Source organism: Colias eurytheme, chromosome 31, assembly GCF_061535395.1.
Source record: "Colias eurytheme isolate Ceu_HAF_F1 chromosome 31, ilColEury1 Martin Lab GWU primary, whole genome shotgun sequence".
Lineage (NCBI taxonomy): Eukaryota > Metazoa > Arthropoda > Insecta > Lepidoptera > Pieridae > Colias > Colias eurytheme.
In genome coordinates this window covers 4723872-4743458 of record NC_143010.1, presented here as the reverse complement: position 1 = coordinate 4743458, position 19587 = coordinate 4723872, and the positions used below count along the sequence as shown (strand labels likewise).

At 33.7% G+C, this 19587-nt stretch overlaps 1 protein-coding gene across 1 annotated transcript in view; it reads left to right on the top strand.

Annotated features, from left to right (window-relative positions):
- The window catches only part of LOC149895578 (solute carrier family 2, facilitated glucose transporter member 1-like), a 37201-nt gene that overhangs the window by 5777 nt on the left and 11837 nt on the right, over nt 1-19587 (top strand). The window contains exons 2-7 of the mRNA XM_090118706.1: nt 3106-3201; nt 3689-3849; nt 4335-4445; nt 17501-17588; nt 18274-18487; nt 19025-19083. Of these exons, the coding sequence (XP_089974832.1) occupies nt 3106-3201; nt 3689-3849; nt 4335-4445; nt 17501-17588; nt 18274-18487; nt 19025-19083 (729 nt within the window). The remainder of the gene's footprint in view (nt 1-3105; nt 3202-3688; nt 3850-4334; nt 4446-17500; nt 17589-18273; nt 18488-19024; nt 19084-19587) is intronic.

Below are 19587 nucleotides of genomic sequence, written 5' to 3'. Positions count from 1 at the left end.
TTCCGTGATAAAACCTATCCTATGTGTTAATCGGAGGAATGTGAGGACAAACATAACATTTGAAACTTGTTATCTTTGCTATAAATAAAGTCTTATCATAATAATTATAACTAAAAAAATATCAATGAAATAGTGTTAGGATAGCGCGATAAGAATACATTATTCATTTAAAAGTTTATCTTAATTTTACAAAACTGATACCTACAGAGTCTTGAAAATTAGTACAAAGTAACGTCTTATAGCAGAGATAAAGGAATAATTGCGAAAGACATGAATTTTGAAATACATCATACATATTTTTATTTTTTACCCCTTTACTCATGAACGCTTCAAAAACTCAGGTCTATAATACCTTGAAGCTGTAATAAAATCAAACTTCTATGTCAACGCAATAAGAATTCTGAAATTCGCCACAACTTGCAACTTGCAAGGGCATTAAAACCTACAAGGTACTTCCAGTGTATACAGGGTGTAATCGTTAAGTGTGCACAGGCGATTATTCCGTAACAATTGCAGATATCAAAAAACTTTAAACTGATATCGAAAGCCCTTTATCTAATGAGTAAAATGACAATAATAACTTTTTATAAATAAAACGGGAAGTAACCAAAAATTTTACACCAAACGCACCCATACATTTAGTATGAAATATGATATCCACAACATGTAATATGAAATGTTTTGGTTCATTCTTTTGGTTTTGTGCTTAAATTACTTCGAAAAATTTAATGAAAATTCATTTAGAAACTTTAAATAGAGCTCGATGTGGAATACAATGGTATTCCAAAACGTGGATGTCACTTCGAACATTTGCTTTGAATACAAAATGTATGGGATATTAAATGTATGGGCGTGTTACATGTAAATTTTTTGGATATTTAACGTTTTATTTTTAAAAAGTTATTATTACGATTTTACTCATTATGTTAAGTACTTTCGATATCAGTTTAGAGTTTTTTGACATCTGCAATTGTTACGGAATAATCGCCTGTGCACACTTAACGATTACACCCTGTATAGTCTTGCAATATGTCTTATAGCACAGATAAAGGAAAAATTGCTAGAATCATACATTTTAAAGTTACAATTTAATAAAAGATAGGTTTGTTCGGAGACCTCGGTGCGCGAGTCCGACTCGCATTTGGCCGGTTTTATTATATTTTTATTTATTTAATTTATAGATCGAATTCTCTCGTCAATTCATTAAGCCTTTAAAATAATAATATACCTACTGCTAAGTTTTCCCTTAACACGTTCGCTGCGAAACAGGGCTTGAAACACCCTGTCCGTGTCTCGTCGTTATAGCGGTAGGAAAAAACTTAAACTTCTCTGTCGTGCGGGAGGCATAACTTCCATCTGGTTCAGTGTAGGAAAGTGATATCTATATATCTGAGATGTGCTATTGATTCCTAGTTCAATGGTATACCGACCTTAATACCGGGTTTCTTAGACCTCGTGCCGCACTGAACAAATAAAAATTCTAACACAGTGCGGAACGAGGTTGCGAACACCTCGTACCACCGCGCACCTCGTACCGCACCCTAAGCTAGCTTCACGCGGTTAGTGTTGTGCAACGCATTCGAGACTATTTGTGGAACAACTTATTGAAGCTTTTACAAAGAAGGACTTGAATGTGGATACAGGTACCTAATTTTAAAACTACTCGTTATAATAAATATCGTTAATAGAAACGTGAATGTGACATGTTGAGTAACTTTCTTCAAATAGGTTGATAATCATGATTACTATTAGTGTGTTTGTTCATTGAATCAACTAGCGGCAAATCCAAAACACCCGGCAATCGGTGTATGGCTCATCAAAATTTAACTCTTGCCCAAGTCAACAAGCCAACAAACAAGGCACATCATCTCTTAAAGGGATCAAAGAAGAGGAGATGAGTAGGATGTTACGAAAAACTCCGCATCTTCTTAACAAGTCGTGAGGCCGGCAAAAAAAAGTAAAGGAAATTCTCACAGAATGCACTGGTTGCAAACAATATTCTGGTTTGGCCTCTTTTAATAAAAAACATCCATAAGTTTGATAAATAAATACAATTAAATAAAATCGATATTTCTTTTCCCATCACTAAATTATATGAAAAACTGCTATTGTTCAGTGCGGTATGGGGTACATCAGACCCCACATTTTATTTTACCCATAGAATCTAAACTAACTAATCTAACCACGGGCGGCGGTAGATTTAGGTTAATGAACTCATTGTTAATAATAATCACGACAAATGCCGCACACTTTGTCTTATTTGGCGCCAAAAAAAGGATTTTGGTCTCCTACGGGCGGTGGGGTTTAATATGCCTCGTGCCGCCACAATCTCTGGTATAGGACAAGGTTTAAAACGACCCGTAACGCAGTAATGGAAAGTACAGATATATCTGTGCCGCAGCGAACGTGTTAAATTACGAATTAACAGGAAACTTATACACATTTGTGTGTTATCATAAGGAAAATAGTGTTACAGTTAATTTCTCAATAATAAGTGCCCAAAATTCTAATTATTATGATCATCATTATCATAATATTAATTTTTTTTAGAGTCCATTACTAATAATTTTAGTAGGGTTTCGAAAAGGTAAAAAATGTTTTTTCGCGGGATCCGTTGCTCTGCCTTACTCACTTAGTGGTATGAAAAATAGATGTTGGCCGATTCTCAGATCTACAACACACACAAAATTTCACGAGAATCGGTCCAGCCGTTTCGGAGGAGTAAACACCGCGACACGATAATTTTATATATGTTACTTATAGTCAAACCCCGAAGCTCGGGCACTCGTAGGTTCGACTGGTCAAACCTCAGGTCTGGCATAATGACTTTGTCAAAGCCCAAATAAATGTAATATTACGGCCTTTTACTAAACAATTTTCGTCAGTCGTTGTCTTGCTGAAGCGTTAATGCACGTGTCATGCCTGTTGCTTTCGCCTCCGCCCGAGACTGCTGCTGACTTCAGTCAAAGGGCGAAATTCAAATGTATTTAGAGAATTGCCCGATGGCTTTTGGCCAACCTAAGATAAACCAGTCCTTCCGCGAAGAAATTGTGTTTCGGGATTTGATTATAATATATGTATAAGATAATATTATTTTATTTACAGGGAATGAATAGTCGTCTCGCCTTTGCAATATTGTGTGCGTCGTGGTCAGCATTTCAACATGGATACAATACGGGTGTCATGAACGCACCGCAAGGAGTAAGTTTATGTATTAATACTATATATATAAATTATAAAGCTGAAGAGTTTGTTTGTTTGAACGTATAAATCTCAAGAGCATTATAAATAACTAGCTTTCCACCAGCGGCTTCACCCGCGTAGTTAAAGATAAATCCGTATAGTTTTCGTTCCCGTAGGATTTCCTGGATTAAACTTATCCTATGTCCTTCCTCAGGTGTCAAGCTAGCTCTGAAACAAATTTTAAGTAAATGCATGCAATATTTTCTGAGTTTAGCCCGGACATACATACAGACAAATACATAAAAATTCTTAAAACTATGTATATTTTTGGCCACAGTATCTATAACTGTAGATCACGCCCCCAGTATACCTACTTAAAAAATTCAATGGCCTACAGTTTTTACTTTGATAAGATTTTATTATATGTATAGATTAGGGTTAATTAAAGTACTTAAACAGATGAATCATAGCACTTAATAACAACTAACACTTAATAACAATACAGGTAATGTCCGACTGGCTGCAAAAAGAAGTGCTGACGGGAACAAATATAACTCTACCATCAAAAGACGATCCTAAAGTGACAACAGTATGGTCCATTACTGTGGCCATTTACTGCGTGGGGGGGATGATAGGGGGAGTTATAACTGGCTTCGTGGCTGACCGGTAAGAATATAAAAATAGTTAAAAAAATTGGTTGTCTGTAAAGTCGGTTTACTGACGATAGTTGAACGTGACTACGTCTAGACTCTAGGCCGATTGTGCTTCTTTGTCGTTCCGCGCTCTCGCTTGCAAGTTGCACTATGGAACGCCTCAGAGCGAAGTAACGCCGCATGAGTCATGTTTTTTCGTGCTTGCAGCCGGCTCTATCGAATTATAAGACGTTGTCACGTCAAAAGAGCATGTGTGCCAACACGTGTCAGAAGTGAAACTTGTTTGGCAAGATTCTAATATAAAATACCAAAATTTTCGCCTTACTCCATGACGGTATTGCCATAACGCGAACTTGAAATTTTACCCTCAACGCGCCTGAAGATTCACTTTAAAACTAAAAACAGAAAGAGAATTAAAGTACCTACCTTTTTTCGTTTGAAAAACACAGATTAATCAAACTTAAAATATTATAACTTATATTTTGTTACAATTTTCAGATTCGGCAGAAAAGGCGGTCTTCTTTGGAACAATATATTGGTGTTTATAGCTACTGCTTTAGAAGGGCTGTCTAAACTAGCACAGTCGTCTGAAATGTTGATTGTTGGCAGGTAATTTATCTACACTAATATTATAAAGAGGAAAACTTTGTTTGTTTGATTGTAATGAATAGCCATAGGCTCATAAACTACTGGTACGGTTTTAAAAATTCTTTCACCATTCGAAAGCTACATTATCCACGAGTAATATAGGATAGGTTTTATCCCGGAAATTCCACGGGAACGGGAACTATGCGAGTTTTTCTTTGAAACTGCGGGCGGAGCCGCCGGCGGAAAGCTAGTTTACACATATTCATAGTATTATCCTATCCTATCTTATTAATACATATAATATATCCTACTAATATTATAAATGCGAAAGTTTGTGAGGATGGATGTAAGTAGGTATTAGTTAGTTCTTTAAAGAAACGAATCTTCAATGGCGGCGCTTATCATTCCCTCTCGCTCACACACGGACGTACGGTATGCAAAAAAAAATGGAAAAATAAAATCACTAAAATGTATTTGATTTTCCCTATAAGTAATAGTTTTTATCATAAATTTACAATGACAATTATGCATTTGCGAAAGTAAATAATGTTTTATTGGAATTTGACAAAATATGTTCTTTGGGAAAAGTTGTTCAGTTTTATGGGCTTATTACAAGTATTATGGGGATTTTATTACATTCTGTATACGTAAATATGATAATTCATATAAATACACAAATACAATAACAAAAAAGTTTGTCAACAAACAATTTAATTATTTTTTAATAAAATAATTATCAATTTACGTTATTTTTATTTTCTTTTTTGATGATCCTACCATCTGTCAAAGTCAGCTTTGGCCGCCATTGAAGATTCGTTTCTTTATTGAACTGACTAATATGTATGTTTGTGACTCTTTCACGGATTATCTTTAATGGATTAACACACAGGATAGATTTTGGCTGCATATTTGATTCGGCTAAACTGTACATTATAGGGCGTGGAGTTGAGAGTCGTAATTTTTTTTGTGGTTAGCTGTTGTCCTATGGAACCTAAATCTGAAATTTCACAGCGCGAAAACTTTTTGTTTTTGAGTCACGAATTTTTGAAAATCGGAAAATTTTACTCCATTTTATCTTTGAAACGCGAACTTACTGTTATGACATTGTCAAATTGACCTACAGCGATTGTCAAACGCGTTTCATTTCAGGTAAAACATTTCTATCTAACAAAAAAAATATTATAATTTAAATTTTATTTATGAAATTTGTATATTTTTTAACAACAACATTAAAAATAATTATTATTAAGTATAGTTTTTGTAAAATAGATTAAATAAAATAAAATTATTAATATTCGCAATTTATAATTTAACAAAAATATTAATCGAAGTGTCTAGTCGTCCGCTAAACGGATGAATATTCGGATTACTAGATAACCTTTTAACACTAAAGCTAGTTGGGTTGGACTAAAGCAAAGGGGGCGCAGGACTTTTGATGGAGTTGGTGTCATTTTAACACCTATTTATTATTGTTTTATCGTAAAGATAACGCTAATATAAGCATGTTTTATAGGAACAACTTTTCTCTAAAATCAAAAATGGCGGAGATATTCACCCTCAATTCGTTAGGTTAGGTTTAGGTTAGGTTAGCCTTTAGGTTAGGTTAGGTTAGGTTTCTTAAAAAAAAAACTACACAGAAATAGGAGCCCCGCAAAGCGGGGCTCCGTCGACGCGCAAAAAAAAATCAAGTTAGGTTAGGTTAGCCGTTAGGTTAGGTTAGGTTAGGTTTCTTAAAAAAAAAAACTACACAGAAATAGGAGCCCCGCGAAGCGGGGCTCCGTCGACGCGCAAAAAAAAATCTAGTTTAGGTTAGGTTAGCCGTTAGGTTAGGTTAGGTTAGGTTAGGTTTCTTTAAAAAAAAAACTACACAGAAATAGGAGCCCCGCGAAGCGGGGCTCCGTCGACGCGCAAAAAAAATCAAATACCTACGTGTGCCCTCCTCCCCCCACAAAAAACCTATAATACGTGCGGCAGTTCAGTGCCGCGGCAGCGGCCGGTGAGTGCCAGAAGCGACTTTAGGGCGATTCCCACTCAAACAAAAAAAAAAACTACAGGTCATACTAATGTCTATTACATTAAATCTGTCATATTTCAAATCAAAGAGCTAATGCAATATTACTAGTATTGAAAACTATTATTGTAAAGTAATAATTAATATTAATTGCTTCAGATCAATGTGGAACTGGAAAAAAATACCTAAAGCAAAGGGGGCGCAGGACTTAAAAAAATTTTGATGGAGTTGGTATCATTATAACACCTATTTATTATTGTTTTATCGTAAAGATTACGCTAATAAAAGCATGTTTTGTTGGGGCAACTTTTCTCTAAACTTGATAATTACCAAGATACATGACGGATTGTAAAATGTAAATTTTTTCAATGATGGAATATTATGTATTCAATATTAAGGTTGATGTTCCGACCGTCCCTCCATACATTTTTGATTACCTCTAAACACTTAACACAGACACTATTTCTTTAAAACTAATCATTTTATCACTTCTCTATAATGAAATGTGTGCGCGTTCGACCTTTTTAATCAATAATTTACAATATTTACTTAGAAAAACAACAGTAAAATACCGGAAAAATTTGACACTTCTACAGTAGTGTGCGTGACTTTTGCCAAGCGAAACACGACATAAAGCACGACATCTAGCGCATAGACTATATACTTATTACAGATCTAGCGCGTCAATGTCTAAACGAAAGGCGATGTTTAGACATTGACGCGCTAGATGTCGTGCATTCGCGTTCGTTATCTTATGCATAATGAGCATAATTCTAATAAATCAAAGTTCTGTGTAAAAATTGAGTAATTTCATTTCCAATCGTTCAAAGAAAATAACAATAAAATAAAATAAAACTAATGACCTTAGAAACTATGTTTTTTTTTATTTATTACTCATTATTGTTCGTCCGTCGTAGGTCTGTAAACTGTATTGTACACTGAAGGTAAATGGTACTGTAGGTACTTTAGTTCGGCGTCGTCGCTCGTCGGCTTGATATAAAATTACATTCTTGATTTCATTGACACGCGCTATGATTTGCGCGCGGAATTTCTTGTGTTGTGAATTTATTTTTGTATGCTATGCATTTTAATTGATTCAAATTGCAATGTTTCTCTAGTATGCATTTGAGACTATATTGTAAATTGTAATAATTGATCGTGGGTATAGTAATTAATTATTCTAATAACGCAATTAGTAATATATGTATTTTCGGTGGGATTCAAAACAAAAAATTGGCCCGTGATTTTTATGAAATTTCACAACATTGCAAATCACATCAATCATAGTTCATACACATGTATGACGAAAGTGATTAGTATTGTGGCTAACATTGACTCATCAGTTCATCACTGAAACCAGTGATAAATCAGTACCTATATCATATTGTGTTTGAATATTTTTAAACAATGATATAAGTATACAATTATTATAAATCGGTAAACTATCAAAGTAATCACAAACTTGCAAACATTGGTAAAATGTCCAGTAGTTTATGAGCCTATTCATTACAATCAAACAAACAAACAAAGTTTTCCTCTTTATAATATTAGTGTAGACAAACACTATGAATACGATCACGAATGCAAATTCGGGGATTTTCTAATTATTGCTAAATAATAATTGAATTCGTTTTGAAATACTCTATAATTTTTAGTGTATAAATAGACATTTATAATGTGGTGCTCATTTTTTTTGTACTGCTAACGCTATTGTAGGTACCTATTTTCGTTGTTTTATTTCAAGTGAACACGGCCATACAATTTTGTCACGAGCCGCCTATGATTGTAGGTACTTTTGTTAGGCTCCTTCGTCGTCCGCGTCGGCTCGAAAGTTCTTGATTTCATTGTCACGCGCTATGATTTGCGCGCGGATTTTCTTGTGTTGTGAATTTATTTTTGTATTATTATTATTTTTTATTTTTTTTTTTATTTTATTGATTCAAATAAAATATTTCACTAGTATGCATTTGAGACTATATTGTATTATGTATAATTTATCGTAGGTATAGTTATTCTTATAACGCAGTTATATTTTCGGTGGGACAATTTGACCCGTGATTTTTCTGAAATATCACCACGTTGCAAATCACATCAATCATACACACGTATGACGAAAGTATAGTGGCTATAATTGACTCATCAGTTCATCACTGAAACCAGTGATAAATCAGTATATCATATTTTATTGTGTTTGAATATTTTTTAAACAACGATATATACAATATTATTATAAATCGGTAAACTACCAAAGTACTTCCGAATTTTCAGACAGACAAACAAGTAGTTTGAACACGCAGTTTTCTTATACTAGTAGCAAAAATCAAAACCATAATATTATGTTTACCTACTATATTTTACTAAAAGTCGAGTGCGTCGAAATCGTAAATAATAATATGTTTTTCACCTTCCTGGTTATTTTCCCATAGTAAATAGTGTTTTAGGTTTGTTGTTGTAGGTAGGAATAATAATAATTATTCTTACATGTTGGTTATGAAATGTATATTGAAATAATTTACTTTTACAAATCATTAGTGATATAAGTTTTGAGTGAAAATGCTTGGATCAGCATAATATTATATGGTACTTCAAATACATGTTTTGATAAAAAAAACAATAGTGTAATAAAATAAAACTGCGTTTTATTGTAATCAATGTTGACAATTTTAAATTCCAAAATTATTGATCAATAAAATAGTTTACACCAACAAATATAACTTGTATTTTTATAACAATCGTTCATAATATAAACCGTAGCAGGTGGCGTTTTGAAGTTCTGTCTACTCATACAGAAAAATAGAAAACTTGTTTTTTTTGTAAACAATTTATTACTCATGTTGTTTGGCAATTCGAAGCGTGGTCGTCCGTCGTAGGTACTTTTGTTCGGCGTCGCGTCGTCGTCCGCGTCGGCTTGATATAAAACATTCTTGATTTCATTGACACGCGCTATGATTTGCGCGCGGAATTTCTTGTGTTGTGAATTTATTTTTGTATGCTATGCATTTTAATTGAATCAAATTGCAATATTTCTCTAGTATGCATTTGAGACTATATTGTAATAATTGATCGTGGGTAGGTATAGTAATTAATTATTCTAATAACGCAATTATATTTTCGGTGGGATTCAAAACAAAAAATTGGCCCGTGATTTTTATGAAATTTCACCACATTGCAAATTATATATTATACAATTACAAATTTTACAATTACATATTATAAATCGGTAAACTATCAAAGTAATTACAAACTTGCAAAATATGCTTTTCCGAATTTTCAGACAGACACACAATTTTATTAGTTTGTTTTAGCAAAGTAGGTACCTATACCTATACGCTTACGTCGCGCGTCGCGTCGTCGAAAACGGTGCGCCCAGAAACAAACATACCTAATTCAGTTACAATCCTTTTTTTGTTCCGTAATTTATTGTATTTATTCTAATACGATTTTTTTTATTCGTCGGCCAGTTCTACTAGGTATAAAAAGATAAAATTGAAATATAATTATTGTAGCGACAGCCATATTATGTTACTATGTTTTCGTAAATATGTTTTTCACCTTCCTGGTTATTTTCACATAATCTTATCTTCTTATATATAAAAATGAATCGCAAAATGTGTTGGTAAGCGCATAACTCGAGAACGGCTGAACCGATTTCGATCATTCTTTTTTTATTATATTCCTTGAAGTACGAGGATGGTTTTTATGTAGAGAAAACGTAAATATTATGTACCACGGGCGAAGCCGGGGCGGACCGCTAGTATATATATATAAATGAATCGCAAAATGTGTTACGCTTCACAGCAAGAAGAAATGTACCATATGTACCCGCACAAAGTCGATATTGTGTTGCCTACCGTTCGACTCAATGGCTAGGGTTGTAACTACCTTTAATAATTATTACCAAACTAATAAACCGAGTGATGCGAAATAACCATAATTCTTTTAGAGTTTGATAAAATGATCAGGCAGGTATTTTCTTTAATCCTCTGAATTCTCGGTTACTAAATTGTATCGTTGAAATTATTCTTAATCGCGTAAATTTAATAAATAATCATATGGAAAACACTTTTCATTTGTTTTTTTACTTTCACGCCCAACTACTATACAATAATTACGTTGTTTCGGTATTTTGACGAGAAAACGCAGGAAACATCCGTTGTATCATTTTAGATAGATTGTATATTTTGTATCTGTAGAATTGAAATCAAAGCTATGTATATGTTGTCTCCATTCTTTTCTTATCGGATTGTTGATCCCAATGCGAATGCGTCACTTAAATTTTATAAAAGACAATTAAGAACATCAAAAATAAAGTGATACGTAAATATTTCACAGTGCAATATATTATGTAATTAATAATAATTATATATTTATGAAAAAATAATTACATCAGATTTAATAATAGCAATTGTTTTGAATGTACATAATATGAATAAATGATTACATCATAATAGTAATAATCACAATTGTTTTATTTCCCATTTGTTGCAACCCTAGCATATTTTCATGTAGCAGCAGAAGTACCTACACTGGCGGCGCGGCGGCATCGTGCGACATCAAAGGCATTGCCTTACTAGGTAAGTTTATAATGACTCATTTCTTTTATTATATAATTTACGTTTTACTTTTACAGAATCCGATTCAATGGATTATGAAGACGAGTCACACAACGCCATACGATAGTGATGATGAATGAACATTTCAATAAATGCATGCGTGTTTTTTTATGTTGTTTTGTAATTGTTAATTGTTTCTTAAATAAAGAAATAAACTAAATATTTAAATGATGATTTGTTATTTGCAACACAACTTTATATTTGAGATTCTTTACAAATGTATATTTAGTTTTGTATCATCAAATTTATAAATTTTATTCCATAGTTTTCAAAATTAAATGTAAATGACCATAAAAACATTAATAAAGTAAATCATTGATGTAAGGTCAGGGAACGTAATACATATAACATCTGACCATGTAGAAGCTAAGTCTTGTTGACTGCTGAAGTCTGTAAAGTTTTGTTGTCTGCTGAAGTCTGTACGCAATGAAAATGTCTGCCGTTTCGAAAATAAGTTTTTAAGACCCTAATAAATAAAATATATGAATGGCAGATCTGGTCAAATACTTTCAAAATTGTATTTTTTTCAGCACTTTCATAAGTGTCTGCCAGAATGTTATCCGCGTGATAATGGTCTGCCATTGTTATTTTCCGATAGTAATAATAATCTATTTTCAAATATCAAAATGGCAGACGTGGTCAAATGGTTTCAAAGTTCGCCAAAAATTTCCACCTGTCTTACCTAAGCGCGCGCCCCGTCCACCACTCTGGGCTTAGTGACTCCTCATCTCATGAATAGTAGGTATAGGGGAATCAACACACAAAAATCCAGGTCTGGTCAAATACATACAGGTAGCTTTGCGCTAGCTCTCTAGCTATTACTTCTTATGGAGAGAAAACGTAAACATGTACCACGGGCGAAGCCGGGGCGGACCGCTAGTAAATAATAAAATAATAAATAGTGTATTAGATTTGTTATTGTATCTTGTATACCTACGAATAATTATTCTTACGTCTTGTTGGGAAATGTTCAAATACCTACCTATTGAAATAATTTACTGTTACAAATCATTAGTGTTATTAGTTTTGAGTGAATAGGCATGGATCAGAAATTCAGAATATAATATGCTACTAACTACTCAAATACAAACAAACACCACTGACCTCTATAACTATAAGTTATAGAGGTCAGTGACCGTCAGTGACAAACACTATGGATACCTACGCTCGCGAATGCAAATTCGGTGATTTACTAATTATTGATACCTAGTCATTGAATTCGTTTTGAAATAGCCTGTACTTTGTAATTTTTAGTGTTATAGACATTTATAAAATGTGGTGCTCATTTTTTTGTAATAAATCATCCCGAACGCTATTGTATTTTCGTTGTTTTATTTCAAGTGAACACCTATACAATTTTGTCACGAGCCGCCTCTGGCCTCTGGGTGAAATAAACAAGTCAAATGATTTTTGTTCTAATTGTATTTTGGTAGTAGTTTGTTTAGAATTTACATTACCATTGTTTAATTTTTACCTACTATATTTTACTAAAAGTCGAGTGCGTCGAAATCGTAAATATCTTTTTCACCTTCCTGGTTTTTTTCCATAGTAAATAGTGTTTTAGATTTGTTGTTGTATGAATAATTATTCTTAGCATAATATTATATCATAGGTATATGCTACTTCAAATACATGTTTTGATAAAAAAAAACAATAGTGTAATGTAATAAAATAAAACTGCGTTTTATTGTAATCAATTTTGACATTATTTATTTCCCAAAATTACAACAAAATAGTTTACGCCAACAAATATAACTTTTATTTTTATAACAATCCTACTTGTTTTACATTCACGCCATCTAGACTTAAATCTTTATCATTTTTGTATACGTCTGTGTGTGTAAACGACCCTGTATGCAATGACAGATGTTATAATGCATTTTTTTACCGAATTGGGTGGACTTTAAGGCAATGATATGACATATTTCAATAAAATATAATATTCAGTAACCGCCATGACTATTCCTACGACCTTAATCTTTTCCAATTACGCAAAAACTCAAATAAACTAGAAATGTAGAATTCAGCGCCATCTAGCGGGACATTGGCTGGGAACAGATCGTAGGAATCACCTTAAGCTGCGAAAGTCCGAATCTAGCTAAAAAACGTTACGCTAAAATAAGCATTGCATTATCATAAGACTTGCCACAGAACCGAAGCTGTCAACCCCGAATTCCACGTGGTCTGCCCTACCCCTAGAGTGTATGTAAAAAGCCGGAGGCGCGGAGGGAGAGCAGCCCTCGCCCGCCGTGACAAAGCTCGGGAGCCGTGCGGAGCGGAGCGGCTGAGGCTGGTCGCCGAAGGCGACCAATAAGCTGAAGCTGCGAAGTGGAGTACGGGCGACCGTGCTTTGTCACGCAAGGGCGGAAGGGCTGCACTTCCCGTAGCGCCGGAGCTAAGGCAGTGTCTGAGACAATATAAAAAAGACATGAGGAGATAGGGAAAGGGTTAGGTTAGGTTTTATCATCAATCTTTGAGGGCGAATATCTCGGCCATTTTATATTTTAGAGAAAAAGTTTTTTTTATAAAACATGCTTATTTTAGCGTTTTGAATAAAAATTATGTATTTTATGATTCCTATACAATTTTCACTTTAGATCAAAAATTTTCTAAGTCCTTACTTTGCGCCCCCTTTGCTTTAGGCGGACCAAAACTTAATTTGTAAATATCTCGAATACTATTAATTTTCGCGCCCCCCCCTTTACAGGGGAAGTTCCTAGTACCCACCCCCCCTCTCTCCACCCCCCACTACCCCCAAATTCCACGCCCTATAATGTACAGTTTTACCTTTGATTCGATGTCCCCGAATTTCATTATTTTGTGCTGTTTAATCGATAGCTGGTAGTGGATTTTCTTAACAAACTGCTTTTCTTTTCCAACAAAAATGCGTAGTTTTTGTGAAAATCGAAATTGAAAATGATATTTTTTAAGGTTATTTTTGTACTAAAAACGCAACTTAAACTAAAATCTTAAGCCATTATAGTATCAAAATGTCTAATTATCACACTCACACGCATTATTTTTAAATATATTTACGTACCTATTACTTTATTTACATATTACAATTTATTTTGTTAAAATAGTATTTTAACAATTTAGTATAGCCAAAAATCGTTCCATATTTTGTATTCACAACAAGCCACAGATAACACAGATTAGTTAATATGACGCAGATCACAGATTAGCAATACAAATATACTAGCTTATCATAGAGTATAAATGATACATTTTAATTTTTAATGTTTTTTTTATAGCTCACTTGCTTCAGTTTTTAAAATCGATTAACTTTTACTTTTAGTATTCAAATAGGTAGCGAGGAGCGAAGCGACGAGCGTGTTAGGTTAACTGTTGAACTGCCGCACGAGCCGAGCGAGCGAAGCGAGCGTGCCGCGGCAGCGGCCGGCGAGTGCCAGAAGCGACTTTAGGGCGATTCCCACTCAAACAAAAAAAAACTACGTAGGTTTAAACAACCTGTTTGTATTTTATTTATGTATCGTAAAATTTTTGTTATTATCAAATGCTATCTAAATTAAAATTACGAAGTGTCTAGTCGTCCGCTAAACGTATGAATAAAATAAATTAGTCGTCCGATTACCGGATGAATAAAATAATTTAATCGTCCGATTACCGGATGAATAAAATAATTTAATCGTCCGATTATTCGGATTACTAGATAACCTTTTAACACTAAAGCTAGTTGGGTTGGACTAAAGCAAAGGGGGCTCAAGACTTAGAAAATTTTTGATGGAGTTGGTGTCATTATAACACCTATTTATCGTAAAGATATTGTTTTATCGTAAAGATTACGCTAATATAAGCATGTTTTATAGGAACAACTTTTCTCTAAAATAAAAAATGGCCGAGATATTCGCCCTCAATTCGTTAGGTTAGGTTTAGGTTAGGTTAGCCTTTAGGTTAGGTTAGGTTAGGTTTCTTAACCCCTTACCGCATACAAAGCCATTTATGGACGACGAAGTTCATGAATTTTTTATAGGCTAACTATAAACAATATCTAAAAAAACTACCTTACATCTTAAACAGCATTTCATCGAGAATTGGAATGTAATTAATTTATACAGTGTAAATATTATCCATCAGATATATTATATAGATTTAGTCTAGCGCGTGCGACGGTTTGGGTGCGCAGAAAAAACCGTGATTTTCAAATTAAGATTTCAATATCAAAAAGGTGAGTAAAGCCATGAAAAAAAATATTACTTCATTCTTTAGTCTTTCTAAAATAAGGTAAAACATTTAGTTTGGTTGTTTTTTTGCTTTAATCATGTTTTTTTTGTACTTTTCCAAATCTGTCATATTTGGCTTCGTATGCATTCCGTCCAAAATATATTATGTCATATGTGGCTTGGTATGCATTTAAGGATACTTTCACTGATTGTTCCAGTATCGATCCTGGACACTTTTATCTCACTGCTAAGCATGTAAATATCATATCATCATCAATAAATACAGACTCATACTATATGCCACTGTATGATTTTTAATTAGCCGTTTCAGAGCAAATGCGAAAGTCAGGGAAAGCTCTTATTACCAAAAGACGTGGTCGTCTCTCAAAAACTTAGGAACATCGGCATCTCTGGAGTCTTCTCAGTATTCCTGACTCGTCAATTGCCGCAAAAAAGCTACGAAAAACTCCTGCAAGACATCTAGATTTTCACTTTGATTCTGTGCGATCTGATGGGATTAGTCATTACCCAGTTTGGAAGAAGAACGCCCGTCAGCTATGCCTATATTGTTCCAATTTCGTTCCTTCACGTTATGTGAAAAATATAACGTGTTTTTATGTTATAATGACAAACGTAGGTAATTGTTTTAAGCAATTTCACGAAGTATAAGTTGGCTGTGATTCTGGGTGTTATTTAGGTATCCATATAAAGTACTAACATTTCGCCCGCGGCCTCGCCCGCTTTTTCAAAGAAAACCCCGCATAGTTCCCGTTCCCGTGGGATTTCCGGGATAAAACCTATCCTATGTGTTAGTCCAAGTTACCCTCTATATTATGTGTGCTAAATTTCATTGAAGTCGGTTCAGTAGTATTTGCGTGAAAGAGTTACAAACAAAAACATACACATACATCCACCCTCACAAACTTTCGCATTTATAATATTAGTAGATAGGATTTATGTTAAATATATGTAGTATATCAGTTGACTTAGCATTCAGGATACAAGCCTAAGTTTAGTTTGGGGCTTAGCAACCATGTGTGTGAAATTAGTCCGGATTATATTTTTATTTTATTAATTAGTTACTTTTTTCTAATTGCATACGAAGCCATATATGACAGAAAAAATACAACAAACACTGCATACGAGTCCATATATGGCGCCGTTTCATATTTTCTATAATATAAGTAAATAATTTTTTTTCTCAATTTGATCTCATAATGTAAGGTCTAATAAACACTTTTTTGCAAAAAAATAATTTTTATTTCATCTCCTTAATAATTCATGCAATAAGGGGTTAAAAAAAAAAACTACACAGAAATAGGAGCCCCGCGAAGCGGGGCTCCGTCGACGCGCAAAAAAATCAAGTTTAGGTTATGTTAGCCGTTAGGTTAGGTTAGGTTAGGTTTCTTAAAAAAAAAATACACAGAAATAGGAGCCCCGCGAAGCGGGGCTCCGTCGACGCGCAAAAAAAATCAAATACCTACGTGTGCCCTCCTCCCCCCTCTCTTCCCCTTAAAAAAACCTATAATACGTGCGGCAGTTCTCTAAAGAATTATCGGACGATTAAATTATTTTATTCATCCGGTAATCGGACAACTAATTTATTTTATTCATCCGTTTAGCGGACGACTAGCGCTGTCCTTAAAATTATTTTTGACAAATTCATTTTAAAAATCACTTTCGAATTATATTTATTATCTACAATTGTGAACGCGTCATATAACATTTATTATCTATAATGGCATGTCGTAAATACGTGGTAAATACAAACTTACATTTTTCAGGTAATATAATTTAAGAAATTGTTATAAATAAATTAATAATACGGCAATATATTTAAAAATATTGCCTGTGTGCGAGATTACTAGAAGTTTTAATACGACAATGGTATAAAAGTGTCGTTTTTAGTACAAAAATAACCTTAAAAAAAATAATTTTCATTTTCGATTTTCACAAAAACTACGCATTTTTGTTGGAAAAGAAAAGCAGTTTGTTAAGAAAATGCACTACCAGCTATCGATTAAACAGCACAAAATAATGAAATTCGGGGACATCGAATCAAATATTTAACCTAGATTTTATCCCGGAATTCCCACAAAAACGGGAACTATGAACTATACGGGTTTTTCTTTGAAAACGCGGGCGAAGTCGCGGGTGGTAATCAAGTACCTAGTGGATTCAATGTTTTCTTTCTTTAAATTTTTATAGTATTGTTGATTAATAATTGGCATTTTATTTAGTTTCAATACTTAATTACTTTTTTTCCAGATTGGTAATTGGAATAAACAACGGATTGAACGCCGGTCTAACACCTATGTATTTGGCTGAAATATCACCTGTATCTCTTAGAGGCTCGGTAAGTATATATTATATTTTGATAACTAGAGTTTTTTTCATATTTAAGTCCGTAGGTTCTGTTTCAAATTCAAATCATTGAGCATACCAATACATTTAACATCTATATTACATATAATAAATCTGTAGAAGGGTCAATTCTGTACATTGAAAATATTGAAAAAATAAATAGCAGGGGGTGTTACTGTATCGATACCAAACCCAAATAACTATGTGATAAAAAAATTTTTTGTCTGTCTGTCTGTCTGTCTGTATGTGAAGGCATCACGTGAAAACTAACGGTTCGATTTCGATGAAACTTGGTATAATTATACCTTAGGTATTATCCAGGGCATAAAATAGAATACTTTTTATCCCGGAAAAATACGTAGAAAAAAATAAATCTTAATTTTTCCGCGCGGACGGTGTCGCGGGCGGAAGCTAGTACATAATATTAGCAACCTTATGCAGGTATTGCAATACAATAGGTTGTATTTAAATCACATCATATCATATACATTTAAATTTTACAATAATCAGATTATAATATACAATTTAGATCTGTCCGCAATTGAACATATAATATCTAAGTGGGTGCCATATTCAACAAATCATTCTTTATGGAATGTTCCACAGACCACGCTTATGCAATGTTCCAAAGCTAGTTTATACAATGTTCCACACATAATTTATGCATAATTCCACAGATCGGTACAGTATACCAGCTAGTGATTACAATAACTATCCTCCTCTCACAAATACTGGGTCTCGAGTCAGTACTGGGAACTCCAACCGGCTGGCCCTGGCTGCTATCAGTGACTGTGATCCCCGCTGTCATTCAGTGCTGTACACTGCCGCTGTGCCCGGAGTCACCTAAGTTTTTGCTGCTGAACAGAGGCGCTGAGTTGAAAGCTCAAAGAGGTATGTTTGTATTAAAACATTATGTTAATTACTTACTGTATTAACTTATAAATCATATTATAATTATCCCTACTTAATATTATAAATGCGAAAGTAACTCTGTCTGTCTGTTACGCTTTCCCGCTTAAACCTCTCAACCGATTTTGATGAAATTTGGCACAGACAATCTTTAGAACCTGAGCAAGAACATAGGCTCTCTTATCAAAACACCACGCGGGCGGAAGCTAGTTAAGTATAAAATATAGAAATAGCTAATTACGTACGTACTAATTACTGTGTACTGACAGGTTGATTAAAATTAGATTTAAGTTGCTTAAATAAAAAAAAATAGTATAATATTATTACAGTCTGTTATAGAGAGGATTGTCTGCGTGAAAACAAACTAGTTTTTTACATTTTTAAAGATCTAATGTATGTAAAATAATTAAATAAAAAATAAGAATAATTTATGTGACTTCGTCCCCCAAAATAAACTGCATTAAAATTCAATAAATATGGTAATTTATCTCTTTCAATTTTTGAATATTATTTTTACAGCTCTCAATTGGCTCCGAGGTGATGTAGCTGTGCATGGTGAGATGGAAGAAATGCACCAGGTAAATCCTTATTTCATTTGATGATACTTGGTAAGTTATAGAACGATATAGTGTAAAAAAGATAATACATATAATATAATATCTATAATTTAAGGATATAATATAGTAACATATGTTTTACTAGCGGTTCGCCCCGGCTTACCGTGCTGCCCGTGGTACCTACATGTTTACGTTTTTTTTTCATAAAAACTATCCTATCTCTCAAGTTGGATCGAACTGCACATTGTGTGCGAATTTTATTATAATCGGTTAAGTGGTTTAGGAGTCCATTGAGGACAAACATTGTGACACGTGATTTAAGCGTGATTTATATAATATATTTTGATTAAGATTAGAAAGAGCATAGCTTGCATGCTAGCATGACTTGGTGAGCATTGAGCATGGTGACTTCACAAACTAAGCTTCTTTTGGGCCTTTCTTCCTTCCTTCTTTGATCTTAGTAAAATTGCGTCGTCTAAAAATGCAATATTCGACTTAAAATAGATTTAGTTTTCCTGCACAGTA